The sequence below is a fragment of the Capricornis sumatraensis genome, chromosome 20 (genome assembly GCF_032405125.1).
Source record: "Capricornis sumatraensis isolate serow.1 chromosome 20, serow.2, whole genome shotgun sequence".
In the NCBI taxonomy this organism is placed as follows: domain Eukaryota; kingdom Metazoa; phylum Chordata; class Mammalia; order Artiodactyla; family Bovidae; genus Capricornis; species Capricornis sumatraensis.
In genome coordinates, this window is record NC_091088.1 from 49,198,269 (window position 1) to 49,218,222 (window position 19,954).

Below are 19,954 nucleotides of genomic sequence, written 5' to 3' on the forward strand. Positions count from 1 at the left end.
GACCCCAAGGTGCCAACCCCAAAGAAGGAGTGTCTGGCTCAAGCATCAGAACACCCCAAAAGTCAAGAGCCTCCTCCCAAGCCAACCAGGCCACCTGCTCCAGCCAGCTCCACACATGCCCCCCAGCCCAGGGGGGCCCAACACGTTCCTGAGACAGGTGCACCACCAGCCCTGTTTTATGCACAGATCTTTCCAGGAAAAGCTAGCGGGGCAGTGCTGACAGGGGACCCAGTCCACATCTTCAGGGCTTCCTTACCAAGCCCTTGTAAGAGTCAGAGCTCTTTTTATTTTTCCCCAGGAAAAAAAATTTTTTTTTTTGTTTTGCAAAAACACCTCCTCAATAAACAACATGTAAACAGAAACAGCTGCTTCAGGCTCCACAAATGTTTCATTGTGTCTTCAAGGGCTTGTCCGTGGCAGGCAGTGGGGAGGGCTGGCAGGGGCCGTTTTCCTCCTCCTCTGGGGAGCTCTGGGGGTAGACCACGAAACACAGCTCCTGGCCCCAGCGTGTCACTGACTCTGAGGACAGACAGACAGACCAACACATGGATGCTGGGGTCTGACCCTGTGGGACAGGGGTCCTCAGGGGGCTGCTCTCTGCACGTGGGACCCAGACACGTGAGCCACGCCATGGGCAGACGTCTGGTGGTGCCTGGGCCCTGTGTGGCCACCTCGGCTGCCAGGAGATCCCTGCTTTAGGGCAAACCCCAAAGAGGATCCTATCTCCAGGCCCCGCCCCTTCGGGGAGCTGCTCAGCTCACCTGTGAGTCTGTGCACACACTTTGGTTTGCTTCTCCAGAATGCTCCCAGGAAGAAGACGGGCACCCCCGTGAGGATGATGATAACGCCTACCCCACACACCATGGGCTCCGAGATGAAGCTGAAGACTAGCAGGAATGCCCAGAAGACCAAGTACGCCACGGGGATGAGGAGGTTCACCTGGGGGACAGCAAGCGGCAGTGCAGGACACCCCCCCCCCCCAGCTCTCCTGCCCACCCCCCAACCCTGGGGGTCTCGGGCCATTTCCTGGGAGCTGAGACCTGAGGAGCCCAGTTGGCCCAACTGTTGAGGGTTTGTCAACTTCAGTGCCTCTGAGCTCCCCACAGTGACTGTACGTGGACTGGCCGCTCGCACTTGGCTGGAGGTGAATGATTTTCAGTGTTCCACATTTCAGGCACTGAGCACTTACTTCTCCAGCTCAAGGATTGATATGCAAATGGGAGGACTTCTCTTTTAGCTCGCTTTCGGGGCTTCTGTTTTGTGTGGGCTCGTGGAATCCTCTGTGACCGTGCCTTAGCCTTATTTTCCTGTCCATGAAGTGGGAGTATTCACAGCACCCACCTCACAGAGCTGCTTAAGGACTGAATACGCCACTGCACACAGGGCCCCAGGCAGAGCTGGGCACATGGCAAAGGCTGGCCTCCCCATTGCTGCCATCGCTGCCCCTGGTGCCCAAATGGGTAAAGGGGTGGTCCTGACTGCTTCCGGCACGTGAGCCAGCCAGTCCTTCCCCGGCCTCACCTTGATGGGCCTGTGGAGCGCCGGCCGCCTCCAGCGCAGCACGAGCAGGCCCAGGATGGTGACACCATAGCAGAGGTAGTTGATGAAGGACACGTAGTTGATGAGCGTGTACGTGTCTCCCACGAGCATGATGACTGCCGTGGCCCCGCACTGGGAGAGGACCGGGATGAGGGCTGGCTCCCACCTGCCTCCCGTCAGCCCAGGAGGGGCCCTGGGCTGGCCAGCTCGGCCCAGGACGTCGGTGAGCCCGGCCCTCCCCTCCCACAGGGCCAGGCCTCACCCCCCTGCCACCACCCAGGCTGCTGCGTGGCCCTGGCTTCCCTCCCTGCCAGTCTGGTCCCCCAACTTACACAGACGAGGAGGGCGGGAATAGGGGTGCAGCGTCTGACGTGGATCATGGCTAGCAGGCTGGGCAGGTGCCCCTCTCGGGCTCCAGAGAAGCACAGTCTGGGGGATGGGGACAGATGGGTGGGGGCCATGAGCCTGGCCCAGGGCCTCCCTGCTGGCCAGAGCCCGACCTCAGCTCTGGACCTGATGGCCCTCTTGAGCTGTCACCTCTGACCGCCTGCTCCAGCAGCCCCACGGGGCAGTCTTTCCCCTCATCCAGCCTGCCTCCCTTCTGCTTCCTGTTCCTCAGAAGTGGGATCAGGTCTCTGCCCCCCGGGAGTCCCTCGTCCCACTTTCAGGCGGGCTCCACCAGGCGGGATTTCCCTTCCGCCAGCACTGCTCCCGTGCACAAGGGCGGTGGCCTGGCCTCACCCTGACCACCCTCCCTCCAGCTTGGTCACCTGGAGGAGGTGAACAGGTAGCCATTGATCCCTCCAAAAGTGGAAAGTGCCACGGAGACGGGCATGACCCAAGAAAAGTAGCCCAGCAGCTTCTCCCCGAAGGTCTGGGTGGACACAGAAGAGAAGTGGAGCGTGAGGTGGGGTGGGGGCCGGGCAGGAGCCAGGGACCAGGTGGGGGCCCCCACTCACCACGGCCACGGCATTGGAGGCCAGCAGCTCCTGGGGGGACATGGCAGTGAAATAGGCGACATTGGTGAAGGTGTACACGAAGGTCACCAGGGGGATGGAGATGAAGATGGCACGAGGTAGGTTCCTGGGGACAGTGGTGGAGTGTGTCAGCATTGGTTCTTGCGGGGCTGGGGTGGGGCCTCAGGGTGGTACGGGGCTTTGACCCCATCTCCTGGGGGGCCCTGGGGCAGGGGAGAGGACAGCCCTGCAATCTGTCTGTCTCCCTACCACTCAGCAGCCCAGCCTTGGCACAGCCTGGTAGGAGGAGGAGCCACTAATATCCTGGGGGAGGGGGCGGATCTAACGTCTGCACATGAAAAGAACGTTGCATACAGCCAAAATCAGCTTTGAAGATCCTCAGAGTGTCCTCAGAGCTCAGTCCACAGGCCAGGGTCCCTGGGGACTCCCATCAGCATCCCCCACCCCCAGCCCCAGCTGTAACTGTTCACCGTCAAGGTCCCAGCCGAGCATCAGACAGAGCCATTGGCTTCTTTTCTAGGGACCATGTTGTGTGCACATGTGTAATTTTTTGGCCAAGCACATAGCTGGATCCATTTACAGGGAGACAATGAGACTCAGTGTTTCCAAGACCCAGCGAGGGGCCGTGAGTCATCCACAACCATACAGAGCAGGGTCAGGCTGGAACACAGGCCTCCAGGCTGCCTTTCCAGAGCCTCTTGTGGGGATCAGCAGCGCAGCCAGGCTGATGACCAGCCCTGCCGGCCATAGCTGACCACAGGCCTGTGTGGGGCGGTCACCTCTCCCACCCCTTCCCAGGGCTAGATTGATGCCTCACTCACTTTCGAGGGTCCACCAGCTCCTCTGTGACGTAGTTGAGGAAGTTCCAGCCGCTGAAGGCGAAGGAGCCCTGGAGGAAGGCCAAGGCCAGGTGGCCCACGGATGGCGTCATCCAGAAGTCAAAGGCGTTGCTGGGCCTCAGCTCCTCAAAGTGTCCTGGGGGGTCCGGAGGCCAAGGGTCAGCATCATCTCCCTGGCCCTGCGCCCAGCCCCACGCCCGGCCCTACCTTGGAAGATCTGGACAAAGCCCACGCCAATGATGAGTGAGAGGGCCAGCAGCTTCCCGCCGGTGAACACGTCCTGGATGCGCGTGGCCCAGCGCACACTCGAGCTGTTCACCCACGTCAGGAGCACTGCAGAAGAAGGACAGGAGGGTGGGTGGGTGAGCAGGCACCGGAGGCCGAGCCCCTCATGGTGGGCCACGGCCAAGTCCAGCCCCGGCTGCAGGACGGGGTGTCTCATGCAGCAGCCGGAGTGCCAGAAGCCCCCCCCAGGCCAGCTTCACGGGGGGCTGGCAGCTGGAGGGATGCCCCCTCCCAAAGTCCTCCTGCAGGGGACTTCCCCGGTGGTCCAGTGGTTAAGGCTCGGCTTTCCAATGCAGGGGTGTGGGTTCGATCCCTGAGTGGGGAGCTAGGATCCCACAAGCCTCCAGGCCCAAAAGCCAAAGCATAAAACAGAAACAATCTTGCAACAAATTCAATAAAAACTTTAAAAATGGTCCACATTGGGGAAAAAAAAAAAAGGCAAACCCCCAAGTCCTCCCCTGCAGGGCGGGTCCTGGGGAGAGAGGCCCTGCCCACCCCCACGACTGGGCACTCACTCAGGCAAGCCATGGAGAGTGCGCGGGAGGCGGCGGCCGGCGGGATGCAGTTGGGGAACACCGGCTGCAGCACGTAGTTGGAGAAAGTCATGGAGATGACAGCCAGGCTCGTGGGGTACATGATGAGCACGGCGCTCCAGAGCAGCAGGAAGCTGGAATGAGCCAGGGCCCGAGTGGGGCGGGCCTCCCGGGACCCTCAGGGCCAAGTGGGCCCAGGTATGGGGAGCGGGGCTGCACCCTGAGTCCTGGTACCCAGGGCTGCTGTGGGCGCCCAGAGGCCGGCTTCGGTCTAGGGAGGCAGGGCCCACCTTGTCGAGGTCTCTGCTCTATTGATGAACTGTTTCAACAGAGATGATTGTACAGCGCACACGGCTATGGGCTGTCTTTGGGCAGGTGTGGAGAGAGACTAGGGAACCCACCCCTTTTCTAAGGATACCTTAGAAAAGGTCCTCAGCCCCAGGCTGTTCCTGAGCTGGGCTGGGCTCTCCTGGAACCTCCAGTCCTGGCTCTAGAAGTAGTCCCCAGCAGAGCCCTGTGGCTACAGACGGCTGACTCTGAGCTGTGAGCCCCAAGGGACCAGACCTTGCAAAGCACCCTGGTAGGGTGGGAAGGATTCAGGTCCCTTCTGCCAGAAACTCCCCCTCTGCAGGGTGTCCATGTGGAAGTGAGACCTGACCTGGGGGCTCTGGCTGCACCCAGGGCAGCATCTGTCCTTGGGGATGGTGCTGGATGCCTGTCCACCCCACCTTGAAGGCGGGCACTGCCTTATCCAAGGATACCAGTGGCCTCTGGGGCACCAAGCTCAGTGGCTTCCTCTTGGTCCTGGCCTTTGCTCTGTAGCCCTGCTTCCTTACTCCTTGCTGTACACATTCCCCCCACACCCCACTCCTTTCACTTCTGGGACATCCTAGCACCCTGGCCCCCCTCTCATACTGGGTGCTCCCCTCTGCCCACCCGCCCACCCACTCAGTGTTAGGTGTCCCTGGGGTGGGGGTTGGGCCCTCCTCTCCCATCTTCTCAAGTATTCCAGCCACACAGCATGATTCTTCTGCTTTCGTGGGTCCCAGGCCCCTTTGAGGACCTCCTCCCCAGAGAAGAACACTCCCAGATACACCCAGAGAAGTGTGCACGCCTTGCCACACTCCATTCTCTTAAAGGCCCCTGACCACATCGCTCAGAACCACCCTTTAAATTCTTCAGCCTAGACTTCTCTGTGCTCCAGACACCCCACCCAAGGCCTGACTGAGCATCTCCCAGGTGTGCCGAAGACCCCACCCAAGTGACAAACCCCAGCCTGAAATCTCCCCCTCCTGATCAGGAACCCCCATCAGTGGAATCTCGCTAAACCCCTCCCTCATGCCACACCGGCCACCACGTCCCTGCGATTTGGACACCTAAATGGTTCTGGAATCTTCCTGGACCTTTGTTCAGGCCCTCAGCATGGCTCAGCTAGATGGAGCTTGGGTTCCCCTCCACCCACAGGCTGCCCAGTCCCCGCCAAGCCCTGGTGTCTGCCGTGGATGTGACCTCGCTTCTGGCTGCGGAAGACAGCTTAAGCGCCCAGGCCACCACCCTCTGTACGTGCACCCCATCCTTCCTCACTGGTTGGCCAAAAAAATCCCCACCTCCCCCTTCAAGCCTCAGCACAAACGTGTTTTCTCCAGCAGCCTCCTCTGGGTGGTGGGCAGCTATTTTCTTGGCTACTGGGCCGCTACCTCTTACACTTTCAGAGCAAGGCTCCTCCTGGTCCTGATCACATTGGAGGGGTTTCCCTTTTGGACTGTAAGCAACTTGACGACTGGGCCGGACTCTTTTATCACTGCGTCCCAGCCCTCAGCAAGCAGCAGGTGCTTAGCTAACGTTCATGGTGACTAAAGGAAAACTAGAAGTTATTTAAAGAAAAGTTTTTGCAGAGCGTTAATAGGAATATCATGCCTCTCACTGCCTGCCTGCTGGCAGCATCTAGAGGTTTCCATAGTAAGGACTTTCTCACCTGTAAACACCTGGGAGGGAGGTGAGGCTTATTTAAAAGGTAGCACAGAGAGGTCAGGGGCCAGCTAGTGTCTGGCTGGAGTGGCATGGGCGTTGGTTCCACACACTCTGGCCTTAGAAGGCCATCCAACACTCCCTCCTTCCCTCCACCCACTCCCATGACCTCCCCAGGATGTGAGAAGCAGAAGAGGATACTGGGGTCCAGCGCCCAGCAGGCCATCGGTTCTGGAGAGGCTGTCCCCACCCCCAGCTGCTGGAGCCCCACACTTACCCAGCCAGGCCCCCAAAGATCTCAGTGACATAGGCGTAGTCCCCGCCAGACTTGGGGATGGCCACTCCCAGCTCTGCATAGCAGAGTGAGCCCAGGGCAGTGATGCCTCCACCCAGGACCCAGACGAAGAGGGCCAGACCCACAGAGCCAGAGTGCTCTAGGACCCCTTTGGGGGAGATGAAGATGCCCGAGCCAATGATGTTTCCTGTAGTGGGGAAAGGTAGGGAGGGGTCAGGTCTGGGGTGCCCCCAGCAGGCCAGCCTCTCTGTGCAGCTCTAGATGCTGCAGTGAGGAGGGGAGCTTGGGCTGCTCCCTGGAGGGGGGCCTGGAGGCATGTGGATGCCACGGGCCCCTCAGACCCTGTAAGCCCCACTCTGGCCACCTCATTTCCCCTCTCCAGCCCCTGACATGGGCAGTGACACCTTTGTCTGTCCAGACAGGCTCCAACTTCCTCTGCCTCTCACTCTCACGAGGTGGGCCAAGCCCAAGCAGTGGCAGCCACTCCAGTGCCTCCCCAAAGAGCCCAAGCACAGCCCCTCAATGCTGGCCAAGGCCTCCAGGCTTGTCAGCCTCCAGCCACCTCCTTCCTCCCGGTCTGCTGGCAGAGCCGGTTACTTAAAGCAAGACCTTGACCATGATACTGTTGCCACTTTATTATTGGCCGAAACCCAAACTCACAGTGTCTTGGGGACTGGCACCTCCTCCAGCCCTCCTTGACCAGCTGGTAAGGTTCCCCCTCCCTCTTCACAGCTCCAGACCCTGCTCCATACTCTATCTTCCATCTCCTGTTTCCCTGTCAGAGAGCCCTTTGCCTGCTGGGCTCCTCTTTGACCTAGAACCCAGACTGCGGACACAGACTCAGAAGAGATCTGGTTTCCTGGTGTTCTTAAAATGGTTCAGCTTCTGGGCAAAGGGCAGTGGGGTGAGCGGGAGGACCTGGTGCATTTTCAGGGATGGGGTGGACGGTGGCAGGCTGGCAGGACTCGGTTGGCTCAGCCTGGGGTCTGGGCACAGATGCCTCTCCCTTGGGAGCAGCCACTGGCTGCAAACAGGAGTTACTACTCAAATCCCAGGACCACAGTGGGAAGTCCCGGTTGGGGGCTCAGAAAGCCGGGACTCTCTCCTAGCTCAGGTCGCCTCCAGAGTCCTGCCTGCACGACAGGGCTGTAGTGAGGATTCCGTGAAGTACTGTACGGGAAGCCTCAGCTCATTCACAGCTGCATCCAGATGGTCTTTGCATCTTCGGGTGATTCTGTGTGTACTGTCTGAAACCTCACCTAGGGCCTCCAGCACATAGTAGGTGGTCAATACACATCTGTTGCGCAAACTACGGGATGAGTGAATGGCCTGAGGTCCAAAATGGCACCCGTGCCCCGATGTGAGTGACCAGTGTTCTCATCTGTGAAGTGGATGCAGCTGTCCCCACTCGGCCCTCCCAGGAGGGGACTCTGGGCAGGAGCAGAGGGGGTGGCTGGCTTTCTAGGTTTGGGTGCCAGTGGAATCTGGCAGGTCATGGGTCACAAAAAGCCTGGCCTGCCCCTGGACTGACTCTTGAGTCTTGGAAGGATGGGTGCTGGTCAGGGTGGGGCTCTCTGTTGACTCGTGGGGTCTGGGAGCAGAACAGGGGGAGACCCTCAGAGAGCCAGGCCGCAGGTTGCAGAGCAGGCTCCCAGAATGAGCAAAATGCCGAGCGCCCACTTAACCCTGAGCTCCCTGGCAGTTAGGGCAAAGAGGACAATGTACTGGGTGACCTGGGCCTCATCATCTGTGCTAATGAATCCAGTCGTATCACTGGTGATGTACACTAGGGCCTGTCCAAGAGGAGATAATCCCAGAACCCACAGCGCATGGGCTTCCCTGGTGGCTCAGCTGCTAAAGAACCCGCCCACCAATGCAGGAGACACAGGTTCGATCCCTGGGTCAGGAAAATCCCCTGGAGATGGAAATGGCAACCCATTCCAGTATTCTTGCCTGGGAAATCCCATGGACAGAGGAGCCTGGCAGGCTACAGCCCAAGGGGTTACAAAGAGTCGAATACGACTGAGCACGCAAGCACATACACACCCACAGGCCACATGAATAAAAAGTCACACTGCTGGGACCTGGGCCTCAGCCCCTCCACAAATGGCCCCATCTGCTGGGGCCCAGGTGGGGAGCGCCCGACCATGAGGGCAGAGTCTGCCGGCTCCACCTGCAGGGCCCACAGGGGGGTCTGGATGAGGACACAGCTGGGGCCGCCCATCTGCATGGACTCCCTGTTCACAGTCCTACCCCACCCCCACCCGGCCGACACAGATTTCCAGTCTGGATGGCCACGATGCCCCACTTGGCTTTCCAGTCACATCCCAGGAGCCCCAAACACATCCAGATAAGGAGGAAAGAATTCCTGTCTCCCAGCCTCCCCCCAGGTAGGCTGTGCCCTCAGCTTGCCTCCAGGGGAGAAGGGCCACCTCCTTCATTCACCATGGGGCCCGGGGCCTCCGTGGGCTCTCGGGTTTCTAAAGGGTCTTTGAGTTCACTCTGTCCAGTAGTACAGCCTCTGTTCTCAGGACCTGGTGGAGCAGGATTTGCCAAAAGCCAAGGAGGTTGGAAGCCAGCGGGGGTTGGGTGGCCTTGGAAGGAGCTGGGTGCATCCAGGGCCCTGAGCCACGTGGCGCCCCCACCCCACCGTGGGGGCCCCTACCACCCTGTACAATTCAGCCTAACAGGGCCTCACCAGGGTAGCCCTTGGGAAAGCCACACCTGGCACCTCGTCTCCCAAAGCTGGGATCTGAAAGGGACATATCACTAGTCATTGCCCACTGGTTGGAGACTTGGATGCTGGGAACTGGGGGATGGGCCGGGGGTGGAGATTGCTATTGTTTTAGACACATGGCCTCAGGCTACAGTGCAGGACTTCTCCCCCCATGGCTCAAAGGGACACGTGTGCCAGCAGGTGTCTGAGGTCTTTGGGGGCCTCTTCCTCCAGGCCTGGACATCCTCCAGCCTCTGCCCCGGGTCTGCACTGGAAGGTGGCAGAAAACCCCATCGAGGTCCACTGGCTGCTCTTGGTACCATGTGGGTGGGATGGGGCTATGCAAGGAGCAAAAAGGCTAGGTGAAGGGCAGAGAGCAAGAAGGAGGGATGTTGCTGAGGTGTGCGCCTCCAGCAGCGGATGTTTAGGGGTGTGGAGAAGGGACCACAGAGCCATAAGGGATGCCTGTCTATTGTTCCTGGTGGTGGAGGGTTCAGGCCTCCCTTCTCAGCCCCATGTTCAGGCCCGGCAGAATCAGCTCTGCAAGATTTGGTGAGCAGCAGGGGACAAGTCTGGGCTTCCCTGGTGGCTCAGCTGGTCAAGAATCTTCCTGCAGTGCAGGAGACCCTGGTTCAATTCCTGGGTCGGGGAGAGACCCTGGAGAAGGGATAGGCTACCCATCCCAGTATTCATGGGCTTCCCTGGTGGCTCAGCTGGTCAAGAATCTGCCTGCAATGCTGAAGACCTGGGTTCAATCCCTGGTTTGGGAAGAACCCCTGGAGGAGGGCATGGCAACCACTCCAGTATTCTTGCCTGGAGAATCCCCACGGACAGAGGAGCCTGGCAGGGTACGGTCCATGGGGTTGCAAAGAGTTGGACATGACTGAGTGACTAAGCACAGTGGACAAGTCCAACCTTTGGGGGATCCTGCTCTGGAGGAAGCGGAGGAAGGGTGGGGACCATGGAAGGTGGGATGGGCTGGGGGATACTGCTGAGTACCTGGTCAGCTGTCTCAATGGGCTGGAGGAATGTGTGTTCCGAGGCCTCCATATTCCCATCCACCCAATGGGACGGCTGCTCTGCGGTCCCCACGGGTCCTCGGCAGGGCCAGAGCTCCCAGGAGGGTGGTGAGGATGAGTCCCCCCGACCAGGGGCCCCCCCTCCAGTATCCTCCCGGCCCTCTTCCCTCAGCCCAAGCTGGGTGGTTTTTATCACATTAAGATGTTTGGCCTGATGGGGCTTACCCGGCTCCGTGGAGGAATGAAGAAAGGGCCATTGTTCCCCCGGCTGCTGCAGTGCGTGCTGACCTATTTCTGGGAGGCAGTGGCCGACTATGGAGGTCGCCGGGGTAGACCACGAAGGTCGTGCCGGTGGAAGGGGCTGGCTGCCCTGGGTGTGTGTGGGGGGAGTGTGCAGAGTCTGATTTAGGGAGGGGTCGGGGTGGTCCTGTCACCACCACCCCATCCCTGAACAGGAGTCAGCTGTGTGACCTCAGGCCTGTGCTGCCCCCTTTAAGCCTCAGGTTCCACTTCTGCCAGGAAGGGCCATGGGGCTCGGGGGGCAGCAGAGGGCTGGGGCAACCCTGACTTTGGCAGAGGTACTGCTGGGCAGGATGGATGTGTCCTGCACAGCTGCCAGAGGAAATACAGCCTGCTCAGGGCCCTCTGTCCTCCCCTGTGGCAGGTCTCTTCCCAGCTCACTGGCCTCCGAGAAGCAATGCCACCTCCAGGAAGCCCTCCCTGATCTCCCACCATGATCTCTATAATATGGCCCCTCCTCCTCTCCCATGGTGCCTGGAGGATGACCAGGAAGTGATTACTTTATTTTCCATCCTGGGTGGACCCTGCATTCCCAGAGGGCAGGGACTATGCCGTGACCTGCTGAGATGAGGAGTTTGAGCCCCCTAAAAGGCCTAGGGCCTAGGTCCTCTTACATATGCCTGTCTTTTCAGTGAGCATGGCTATGACGGGGCCTCCTTCTGCCACACTGGCCTGCTGGCCTGACAGAGAACAGCTCCGGGGCTCCTGGGCCCTGTCAGGGACTGGCGATGGGCCAGGCCTCCTTCCCTTGCGCTGGGCAATGAGTCCCAGCACCTCCCCATTAGGATGTGACCTGTGAGATTTCCAGGGAAGAACTCAAAATTCCTGCTGGTAAGTCCCAAATGTCCTGGGACCATGGGCAGGGCCAACGACTAGTTGAGAACCCCTAAATCTGAATTCAAACCCTAGGTCCCTCGTGGTGGGGGGCTGTGGACAACTGCTCCACTCTCTGAACCTTCTCATCTGTAAGATGGGGAGATGGGGGAGTGATGTGGGTCCGTACTCATCCCGTCTGCTACCTCAGAGGTCCTGGGAAGTGTTTATGGATAGTCCTTATTGCTGTCTACTTTGGAGACACCCAGCCACCCAAGCTGGCCTATGGAGACCTGAGCCCCTGGGGACCTCAACACCCTGGGGTCAGCAGCCAGAGCCCCGCTTTGGGGGCCTTGCTATTGCTCTGGGTGAAGCCTCTGCCTCCCAGTGTCCTGGTGGTGAGCACGTGTCAGGGACCCCTCTGGGGGACACAGGTGCCCGCTGAAGTCGTGGCAAAACTCCAGGGAGGTGAACAGGGACATTTCCAAGACATGCCTGAAATTGCCAATCAGCCAGTGTGTACCACCAGACTGACCCACTTTCCTTTTGAGAGAGTGATGAGCAGAAGGACATAACTCTCTTCCCTGGACCTACTCATCTCACAGTCTTCCCAGATCAATGAATGGCAAACCAGGCCCCCAGCTGCTCAGGCTCCAATCCGCTATCACCTAGACTCTACTCGGTCATATCCTTCATCCAATTCATCATAAGTCCTTTGGCTCAATCTTCCAGACATGCCCAGGACTGAACCTCCTCTCAGCACCTCCATTAGCATCACCCTGCTGTCTGCCACTATTATCTCTTACCCCGGTGACTCCTGACTGGGCTTCTGGCTTCAGCCCCTGTTGCCCGCAGCCTCTCCCCCAGAGTAAGCCCCAGGCCATGTCATGCCATGCCATCCTGTTTTATTCCGTCCTACTCCACCCCACGCCATCCCTCTTCTGCTCAAAGCCCTCCTCGGGCTCCCATCTGACAAAGAAAAAGAGGCAAGGTCCTTACTGTGGCTGCAAGACCCACACAGACTGGACCCCATCCCATGCCTGACTCATCTCCTATCTATAAACCTCTCTCTATCATCTTCTCACCTTAGCACGTAATCATGACCCCGTCAGCTAAACACTCAGCTGGCTTATCTTGTTTGCTCTTCGACTTCTCACACTGGAACGTCAGCTCCAGGAGGACAGGGATTTGTCTGTCCTGTTCCCTGTTGTGCCTCCAGCATCTAGAACAGGGCCCTGCACTGTTTGGTACCTAACTGTTGAATAGATGCATGAACGTGACCAGTGCTGGCCAGCCCCACCCTTGTGGCTGGAGCTGCCTCAGCCCCCAAGGGTGTTCCAGAGCACACCAAAAGCATCTGACCCTGGGCTGGTGGCAGCCTCAGGTCCCTATTTCCCTCATCTGCAAATTGGGGCTATGGTGAAGCAAAGACAGGCTGGTGGGTGAGGGTTCTGAAGAGGGCTATCCTGAGCAGCCCAGGATCTCCAGCCCCGGAGACAATGGAGGGACCTGGCTATAGCTGGATGCATAGGTACTGGCTCCTAAGGAGATGGGGTTCAGAAAGGAGACCCCAGAGCCCCAGAACACACTTGAGCCTGATCCACAAACATAGGCTGGATATTTGGGTCAAAGAGAGACAGTGGAGGCCAGGACAGCCTGGTCAGCAGACCCAGGTGGTTCTCACTCTGCTGAACCTGGGCACAGTCCCTCCTTGGGCATGAATTGGGGAGGTAGCTGTTTGCGGTCCCTGAGTCAGGACAAGGGATCCTGTACATACAGCCTTGGGTGGGGGTGAGGAGTCACAGGAGATTTCTCTGTCCACCTGTTTGTCTATTTATAGTAGAGTGAGGAGTTCAGTAAATCTTGGTTGGATGAGCTCCCAGCTTAATCCTCAACCTTCCCCTATCATGGGCTCTGAATCTGGCTCTAATTTTGCCCTGCACCAGAGCAGTGTGAAGAAGCGTGCTGGACTGGGAGAGGAGTCCAATTCTGGTTCCAAATAGCAAGTCCACCCCTTGCAGCAGTATCATTTAACTTTCAACAGCAGTTTCCATATCTACAAAGTGGTATGAAAACTCCCATCTTGCAAGGTGGGCAATCACGTGAGATAAAGGGAGACTGTGTTTTCATAATGTAGCCAGGCGTGGTTTTCTGAATAGATGGATGTAGTGATGTCTTGCACAGCTCCGGCCCCAGAGGACTCTTTTTCCTCCAGGCTGGCTCCCTATTCCCCTCCAGCTGTGCTTGCTTCAGTGGTCCTAAGCACGTTTTAGGTGGAGTCTTTTTCCAGCCCAAAGCCCTACTCAGCCTGAGGTAGGGGCTGCAAGGGGAGAGAATTACAGGTTCTTCTGAGAGAGTATTTGGAAGTTTTGGAGATAAGAAGAGCAGCTGCTAACAAACAAGAAAGATTATGAAGAAGGCTATAAAGTTCTCAAGACTTTTTAGGCTCAAATAGGACTCTTTGAAGATATTTTTTACTCTGACCAGGCTCCCCAGAGCAGGAACGTGGGATAAGACGTGGGAGATGTGGCCCCTGGATCAGTGAAGAGGGGGACCTTCAGGGTGTCAGGTGGGAGATGGTGGTGCAGTGGTTCAGCCCACACCTGCCTCATCTGTCACCTTCTGAAACAGGTCCATTCTCCCCTTGTCTGTTTTCTGCCCAGGCTAGCCTCCCACCTGCTGAAACCCTTCAAAACTCCCCAAGTAGGGTTATAGGACCACCCCTGAGTGTCCTGGGCTGCGGTCAGATCATCTGGGCTCTGTTTTTGAGTCTGCCACCCTTGGCTAAGTCACTCCTAAAGCCCAGCTCAGTCTTCAAGGTCTGAGGCCAAGGGAACAGTGGTCCTGAACAGCAAAAATGGCATGAGAGGTGGGGAAGCTGGGAGGGTAGACCCGTGCTGCACAGAAAAACTCCTGCTGAGTTAGCCTCATCTGCTCCCACCATCACCACCAGGGCCCTCTCAGGAGGCAAGATGAGCCAGCAGCCTCTGCCTGACTTAGGGGAGTGGGGATGGGATACGGGGAGAAGGCAGAGTAGGTCTATGCTCGAGGATGCTGGGTTTAGCTGAGGCAGCCCAGGAAGAATCATGTCTCTCCCTGCCCCTTCTGGGCACTGTAGCTGGTCAGCCTCTGGACTCCCTGGTCCACCCACGATGTGTTGGCTTCCTCTTGCTGGGGGCACAGCTCCTGGAGAGGGTGTGGGTCAGGGCAAAGCTCTAGCCAGTACTCTGACTGAATCCCTGGAAGGAGCCTGTCCTCTCAGCAGACGGACAGGGGCACTCGAGGACAAGAAGGGCTCCAGACCAGATCAGGAGCAGCCCCTAGAAGATACCTTTCCAGGTGCAAGGGGGTGAGACAGAGGGGTACCTGCACAGGGGCTGTGTCCTGGGGCAACTCTCAGTGTGAGTGTGGGGGTTGACCAAGAGCTAGACCCCAGACTTGGCCCAGGAGCTCCAGTGAGGGGGCGGGGGCAGGCAGCGGAGGAGGAAGTGAAGACCCCAGACTGTCCTCCTGAGCCCCTAGCTTTTTCCATCTCCAGGGATCTGAGGATGAACAAGCAGCTCCCACTGACTGGGGATGGGAAGCACGAGCAGGTGATAAAGAGAAAGCAGTCAAAAGTCCACTCCGTTCATCCTTCCAGCCCATGTCTCCTGGGACACTGGAAGTGGAACAGACTCCTCCCACAAGGGTTTCTGGGGCACCCCGTGTGAACACAGGTCTGGGTTAGCCAGTTCCTGAGGTGTCCGTGTTCATGACTTGGGACAGCAGGAAGAAAATCCCACCACTGTTTTTCACTGGGCCCTGAGCCCTCTGCCTACCCAGAAGTCCCCATATGTGGGCAGGGTGTGTGCACTCATTCTCAGGTGGGGAAGCTGGGCCAGAGAGGATGCGAGTGGGGTCTCAGCCCAGGAAGCCTCTCTGCAGGCGGGGTCTGCCCACCCCAACTCAGCCACCCCATCACTGCTGATCCGCCCCCCTGCGCCAGGGTCCAGCTGCAAATCTTGGCACTAATTACATTCTCTGAGCCCATTTCCACTCTGGGCTGTTCCTATCTGTCCAGGCTACCCACAGTCCCTCCTACTTTGGAAGAATAAATCATTCACACGCTATGGCACCTGGACCCTGCACACCGTAGGAACTCTGCTGGAGCGACAAGACCCAGAACTTGGGGGGCCTTAGCAGGAGGCCAGCTTACAGTGTCCGCTCGTTTGGCAAGGTTCCTGCACTCAAGGCAGGACCACATGTTAGAGATGATAAGACTGAGGGAAACTGCCCTGCAGAAGTTTAAAGAAATAAGGGTGGCAGGAGGATTCCAGCGGTGGATGGGACCTGCACCTCGTTAGAGCGTTGAAGTTCGGGCCACTTGGGAACTCTGCGGCTGGTGTGTGAAGGGAGACGCCGCATGTGCCGCGGGCGTGCATCCTTCATCCATGGTCCACCGTCGCGGACCGCTAGGCGCACCCGGAGAGGGGTGCTCCTTGTCCCAAGCCGCTGTCCGCCTCAGGCCTCACCGCCCCAGGCACCCGCCCGCCCCGGTCCCACTCACCGATGATGATGGTACAGGCGCTCACCAGCCCGATCTCCTTCTTGAGCGCCACCCGCTCCGAGGCGCCCGGGCCGGGACCCCGGCCCGGGGAGGGCGAGGGCGAAGGGCCCGGGTTCCCGCGCCCGCTCGGCTGCTGCGTGTGGCCGGCCATGTCGCTGTCCCGCCGCGTCCCCGCTCCCCGCGCTGCCCCGTCGGTCCGACCGGCCGCCTGTCCGTCCGGCTGTCGGTGCGCGCCGCCCTCGCAGCCGGGACAGCGCCCACAGGCGGGCGCATGCGCGGGCGCGGGGCCCGGGCCCTGAGCCCCGGCGGCGGGGGCCAGGGAGGGGCGGAAGGAAGACCGGCCGGCAGCCCCCTCCCCCACCTTCCTTAAAGGGAACTCTCCCCCCCTCCCCGTGGCTCTCCCCGTCCCATCCCGGGCCTGGAAAGAAGGAGAGGACTTGGGGCAGACTTAGGAAGAACTTCCCAGACCCAAGAAGGCTTAAGAAGTGGGTCTTCCCGCTGCCTGAGTTACAGCCATTCCTGGGGTGGGGGTAGGGGAGCAGGGCTCAAAGGCAGGACTGTCCCTGCCCTCAAGGAGACTGAAGGAAGCTGGCCACCATCCTAGCCGTCTGTGTGCTGAGATCCCCTGTGCGCCAGCGCTGCCGGACCCCTTACATCCTGGCACGGGTTCCTAGAGCGCGAGTGCCAGGAGAGGGATGGAGGTTGGGCCCATTCTCCGGGTGGACGCTGAGCTCCCGGGATAGAGAAGGGAGCTGACCGAGTGGCTTGCGCCGAGGGGCCCTTTCCCATGCCGCCTTGGCCTCCTGACAGACGCTGGGTGGAGGGTGTAGGAGCTACAGCTCTCCGAGGGGTATAGGTTGTGTCCGGGATCCCCTCGAAGGGGTCAGGAGACCCTAAGCCCACGCCATCAAAAGTCTGGGGAGACGGGGTCGGGGTGAAGACTTTGGAGCCCTCAACGGCCATCCAGAGGGGACCCAGTGCCTCGTGCGGGGCCTGGAAGGGCTTGGGCTCAAAACCCCACCTTCCCTCGCTCTCCGCCCAGCCCGGCTCTGGGCTGAGCCTGCAGGTTCTATCCTCAGACGCCTGGCCACAGGTGAGAATTCGGGCTCGGTGCACCAGAACTCGGGTCTCTGGCGAAGGCCCCGCGCAGTCCAGCCAGCACCAGGAGACGAGGCCAGCTCAACTGCCCCGGAGACGCGGAGAAGGGGGCCCTGGCCTCTGGGGTCACAGGCGGGGGTCGGGTGTGCAGAGTCCAAGGGAGGTTGCCGCTGCCTCCTCCTCCCGGAAGCCGTCAGGACTGCGTAGCCCGGCCCGGCGGAGCAGACACGAGGGGGGCCGCGTCGGGAGCCACCAGGGCGGCGGGAGGGGAGAGTCTGGCACGGTGCGGCCGGCGGCGGAACAGCCTTTGTCCCTTCCTGGCGGCCGCCGCGACGCGCTGTCCCCTGAATGTGGATGAGCCGCGCCGGGCGACCTGTGTTCCCCCCGCCCGCGGCCTCCGACGGGCGGACGGGGGTGGGGCGGGGTCTGGCCCCGTGCTGGGCTGCGCGCGGAGCGTCGGGCTGCCAGCGTGGCGGTGCAGCGGGGTTGCAGGCGAGGGGGACCTTCGAAGCTGGGGGTGGGGACCTGGGAGTAGGCGTGGGACGACCCTGGCGGGACGCGGAGGGGGAGGCCGCCCGGCGGGGCTTCAGCCCTCGCGCTCCCGTCGGAGTCCCGCATTCTTGGCGCCCTCAGCCTCCCGCCCCAGAGACGCGTTCAGCGCGGACTCTCTTAAAGGAGCCTCGCGCGGGCGGTGGGGTGAGGGCAAGCGGCGCGAGCTCTGGGACTTTTTAATTGTCGCGGGTGATGGGGGCTGGGGTCTGACCTGTTCGACTCTCCGCACCCAGCTGCCCTTGCAACGATAAAGTCTGTTGGGAGAGGGTCCCTCCAGGGTTGGCATGAGCCTCACGGGCCAGGGGCCTGTGGTTTTCCAAGGTGAGCCTCTCATGGTCCTTGAAATGTGGAGTCGGTGTTTCAGGAGGTGGAGGGGGGTTGACCCTAGGCACTGCGCAGAATGGAATTTGCATTTTGTTTTCCAGGGCCACAGTTCAGGAGGTCATTTTAGTGGAATACACCAGAACTTGCAAACCCTGATGGGAAAAAAAGTTGGCAAGATTGGTTTACCATCCAAATGACAAGAGGTATATAAGGCCCCACATTAACAGGAGGAAAAAATAAAATCATAGGATGTTCGCAAAAGATTCAGAAAACAGTCTTCCACGATTTAAACAAACCAAAAAAACTGTTAGCAAATTAGAAATAGTAAGGAGATTTCTCAATTTGATAAAGGTATCTTACCAAACCCTCAAACCCTCCAAGATACAGAAAACAACAAACAAAAACCATTCAGTAACTTCGTGATCAACAGCAAAATGATTGCTTTCCCGCTGAGACTGGAGATGAGAAGGAATGTTAGTTAGCACTCTTTTCTATACAGTAGTGGGAGGGTGGTCCTCCCAGTGCAATAAGGCAAGAAAAAGAAGTGATAAGACACAACCTTTTAATGACTAAAATCTGAAATACTGACAACACCTAATGCTGTCGAGGATGTATAGCTACAGTAACTCTTACTGGTTGCTTGGTGGGGATGCAAAATGGTACAGCCACTTTGGAAGATAGTTTGGCAGTTTTTTTAAAAACTAACATACTCTTATCATACAACTCAGCAATCATGCTCCTTGGTATTTACCCAAAGGAGTTGAAAACTCACGTCCACACAAAAATCTTCAGATGGATGTTTATAGCAGCTTTATTCAGAATTGTCAAAACTTGGAAGTAATCTAGATGTCCTTCAGTAGGTGAATGGTACATCTGCAGTTTAGAATGCTAGAATAATATGTGCTGTGCTTAGTCACTCAGTCGTGTCTGACTCTTTGCAACCCCATGGACTGTAGCCCACCAGGCTCCTATGTCAATAGGATTCTCCAGGCAAGAATACTGGAGTGGGTTTCCATGCCCTTCTCCAAGGAATCTTCCCAACCCAGGGATCAAACCCAAATCTCCTGTACGGTAGGTAGATTCTTTACTGTCTGAACCACCAGGGAATCCCTTAAGAGAATAATACTTAGCACTAAAAAGAAATGCACTATCAGCCATGAAGAAACATGGAGAAAACTTCAATGCATGTTATTAAGTGAAAGAAGCCAACCTGAAGAGAATAAAAAAGGTATGAAGATAGGAAAGGAAAACATACAACTGTCATTTATATGTAACACTGTTGGATAGAAAATCCAAAAACATTTATATTATACAAAACATTTATGTTTATAACTCAAGGTTAATCAGGTAATTTAGCAAAGTGGCTGATTTTAAAACATAGATGAAGAAGAACAAAGCTGGAGGACTTACACTGCAGTTAGGAAGACAGGTGCAAGGATAAACAAATCAACTAGGGGCAGAATAGAAAATGAGAAACAGACTCATTCATTTTTGGACTCCTGTTTTGTTACCACAAAGTTGACATCACACAGCAGGGGAGAGAAGTGGGACAGACTTTTCATAAAATGGTGCTGAATCAATGAAGTGTCTATATTGGGAAACAAACAAAAAAACCCCGTCATCTCTGCCTGACACTATACCCTAAAACCAAGTCCATGGATGTGCACATGAAAGCTGAATGAACTCGTGAAAGGTAAAGCAACCAGGCTGCTAAAAGAAGACTTAGAGGAAAGAATAGATTCATTGCCTTACCCAGGACACAAAAAGCAAGGTCAGTAAACGAGTGATATATTTGACTCCTTAAAAAATAAAAACTTCTGTTAATCAAAAGTCATGACTAAGAGAGGGAAAAGTAAGCCACCTTTGAGAGAAGTTATTTCAGTACATATATCTGATTAGGGACTTGTATCTTAAAAAACCTACAGATTAGTAGGAAAAAGACTTCTTATGTAGGTGCTTCACAAGGGAGGATGTCCAAATAGCTGGTAAACTCTTGAACAGGTGTTCAGTCTCATTAGTCATGAGGGAAATGCAAATTAAAACCAGAATGAGCTACCACTGCACGTCCATCACAGTGCTTAAAAGTAAACACCACTGTCGCCAAGGATGTGGAGGGAGTGTGCCTTGGTTCACCAGCTTGGAAGCCTTTT

General features: G+C 57.6%; 1 protein-coding gene across 1 annotated transcript; it reads right to left on the reverse strand.

Annotated features, from left to right (window-relative positions):
• Window positions 1–388: 388 nt before the first annotated feature.
• Window positions 389–15,990, reverse strand: SLC7A10 (solute carrier family 7 member 10). The gene is made up of 11 exons (XM_068992608.1): window positions 15,831–15,990; window positions 6,419–6,623; window positions 4,156–4,307; window positions 3,563–3,688; window positions 3,338–3,491; window positions 2,499–2,622; window positions 2,310–2,413; window positions 1,872–1,968; window positions 1,522–1,671; window positions 762–939; window positions 389–519 (listed from the first exon to the last, which is right to left on the reverse strand). Exons 1-11 carry the CDS (start codon window positions 15,979–15,981, stop codon window positions 389–391), a joined length of 1,572 nt encoding a protein of 523 aa, XP_068848709.1. The 5' UTR covers window positions 15,982–15,990.
• Window positions 15,991–19,954: the final 3,964 nt, after the last annotated feature.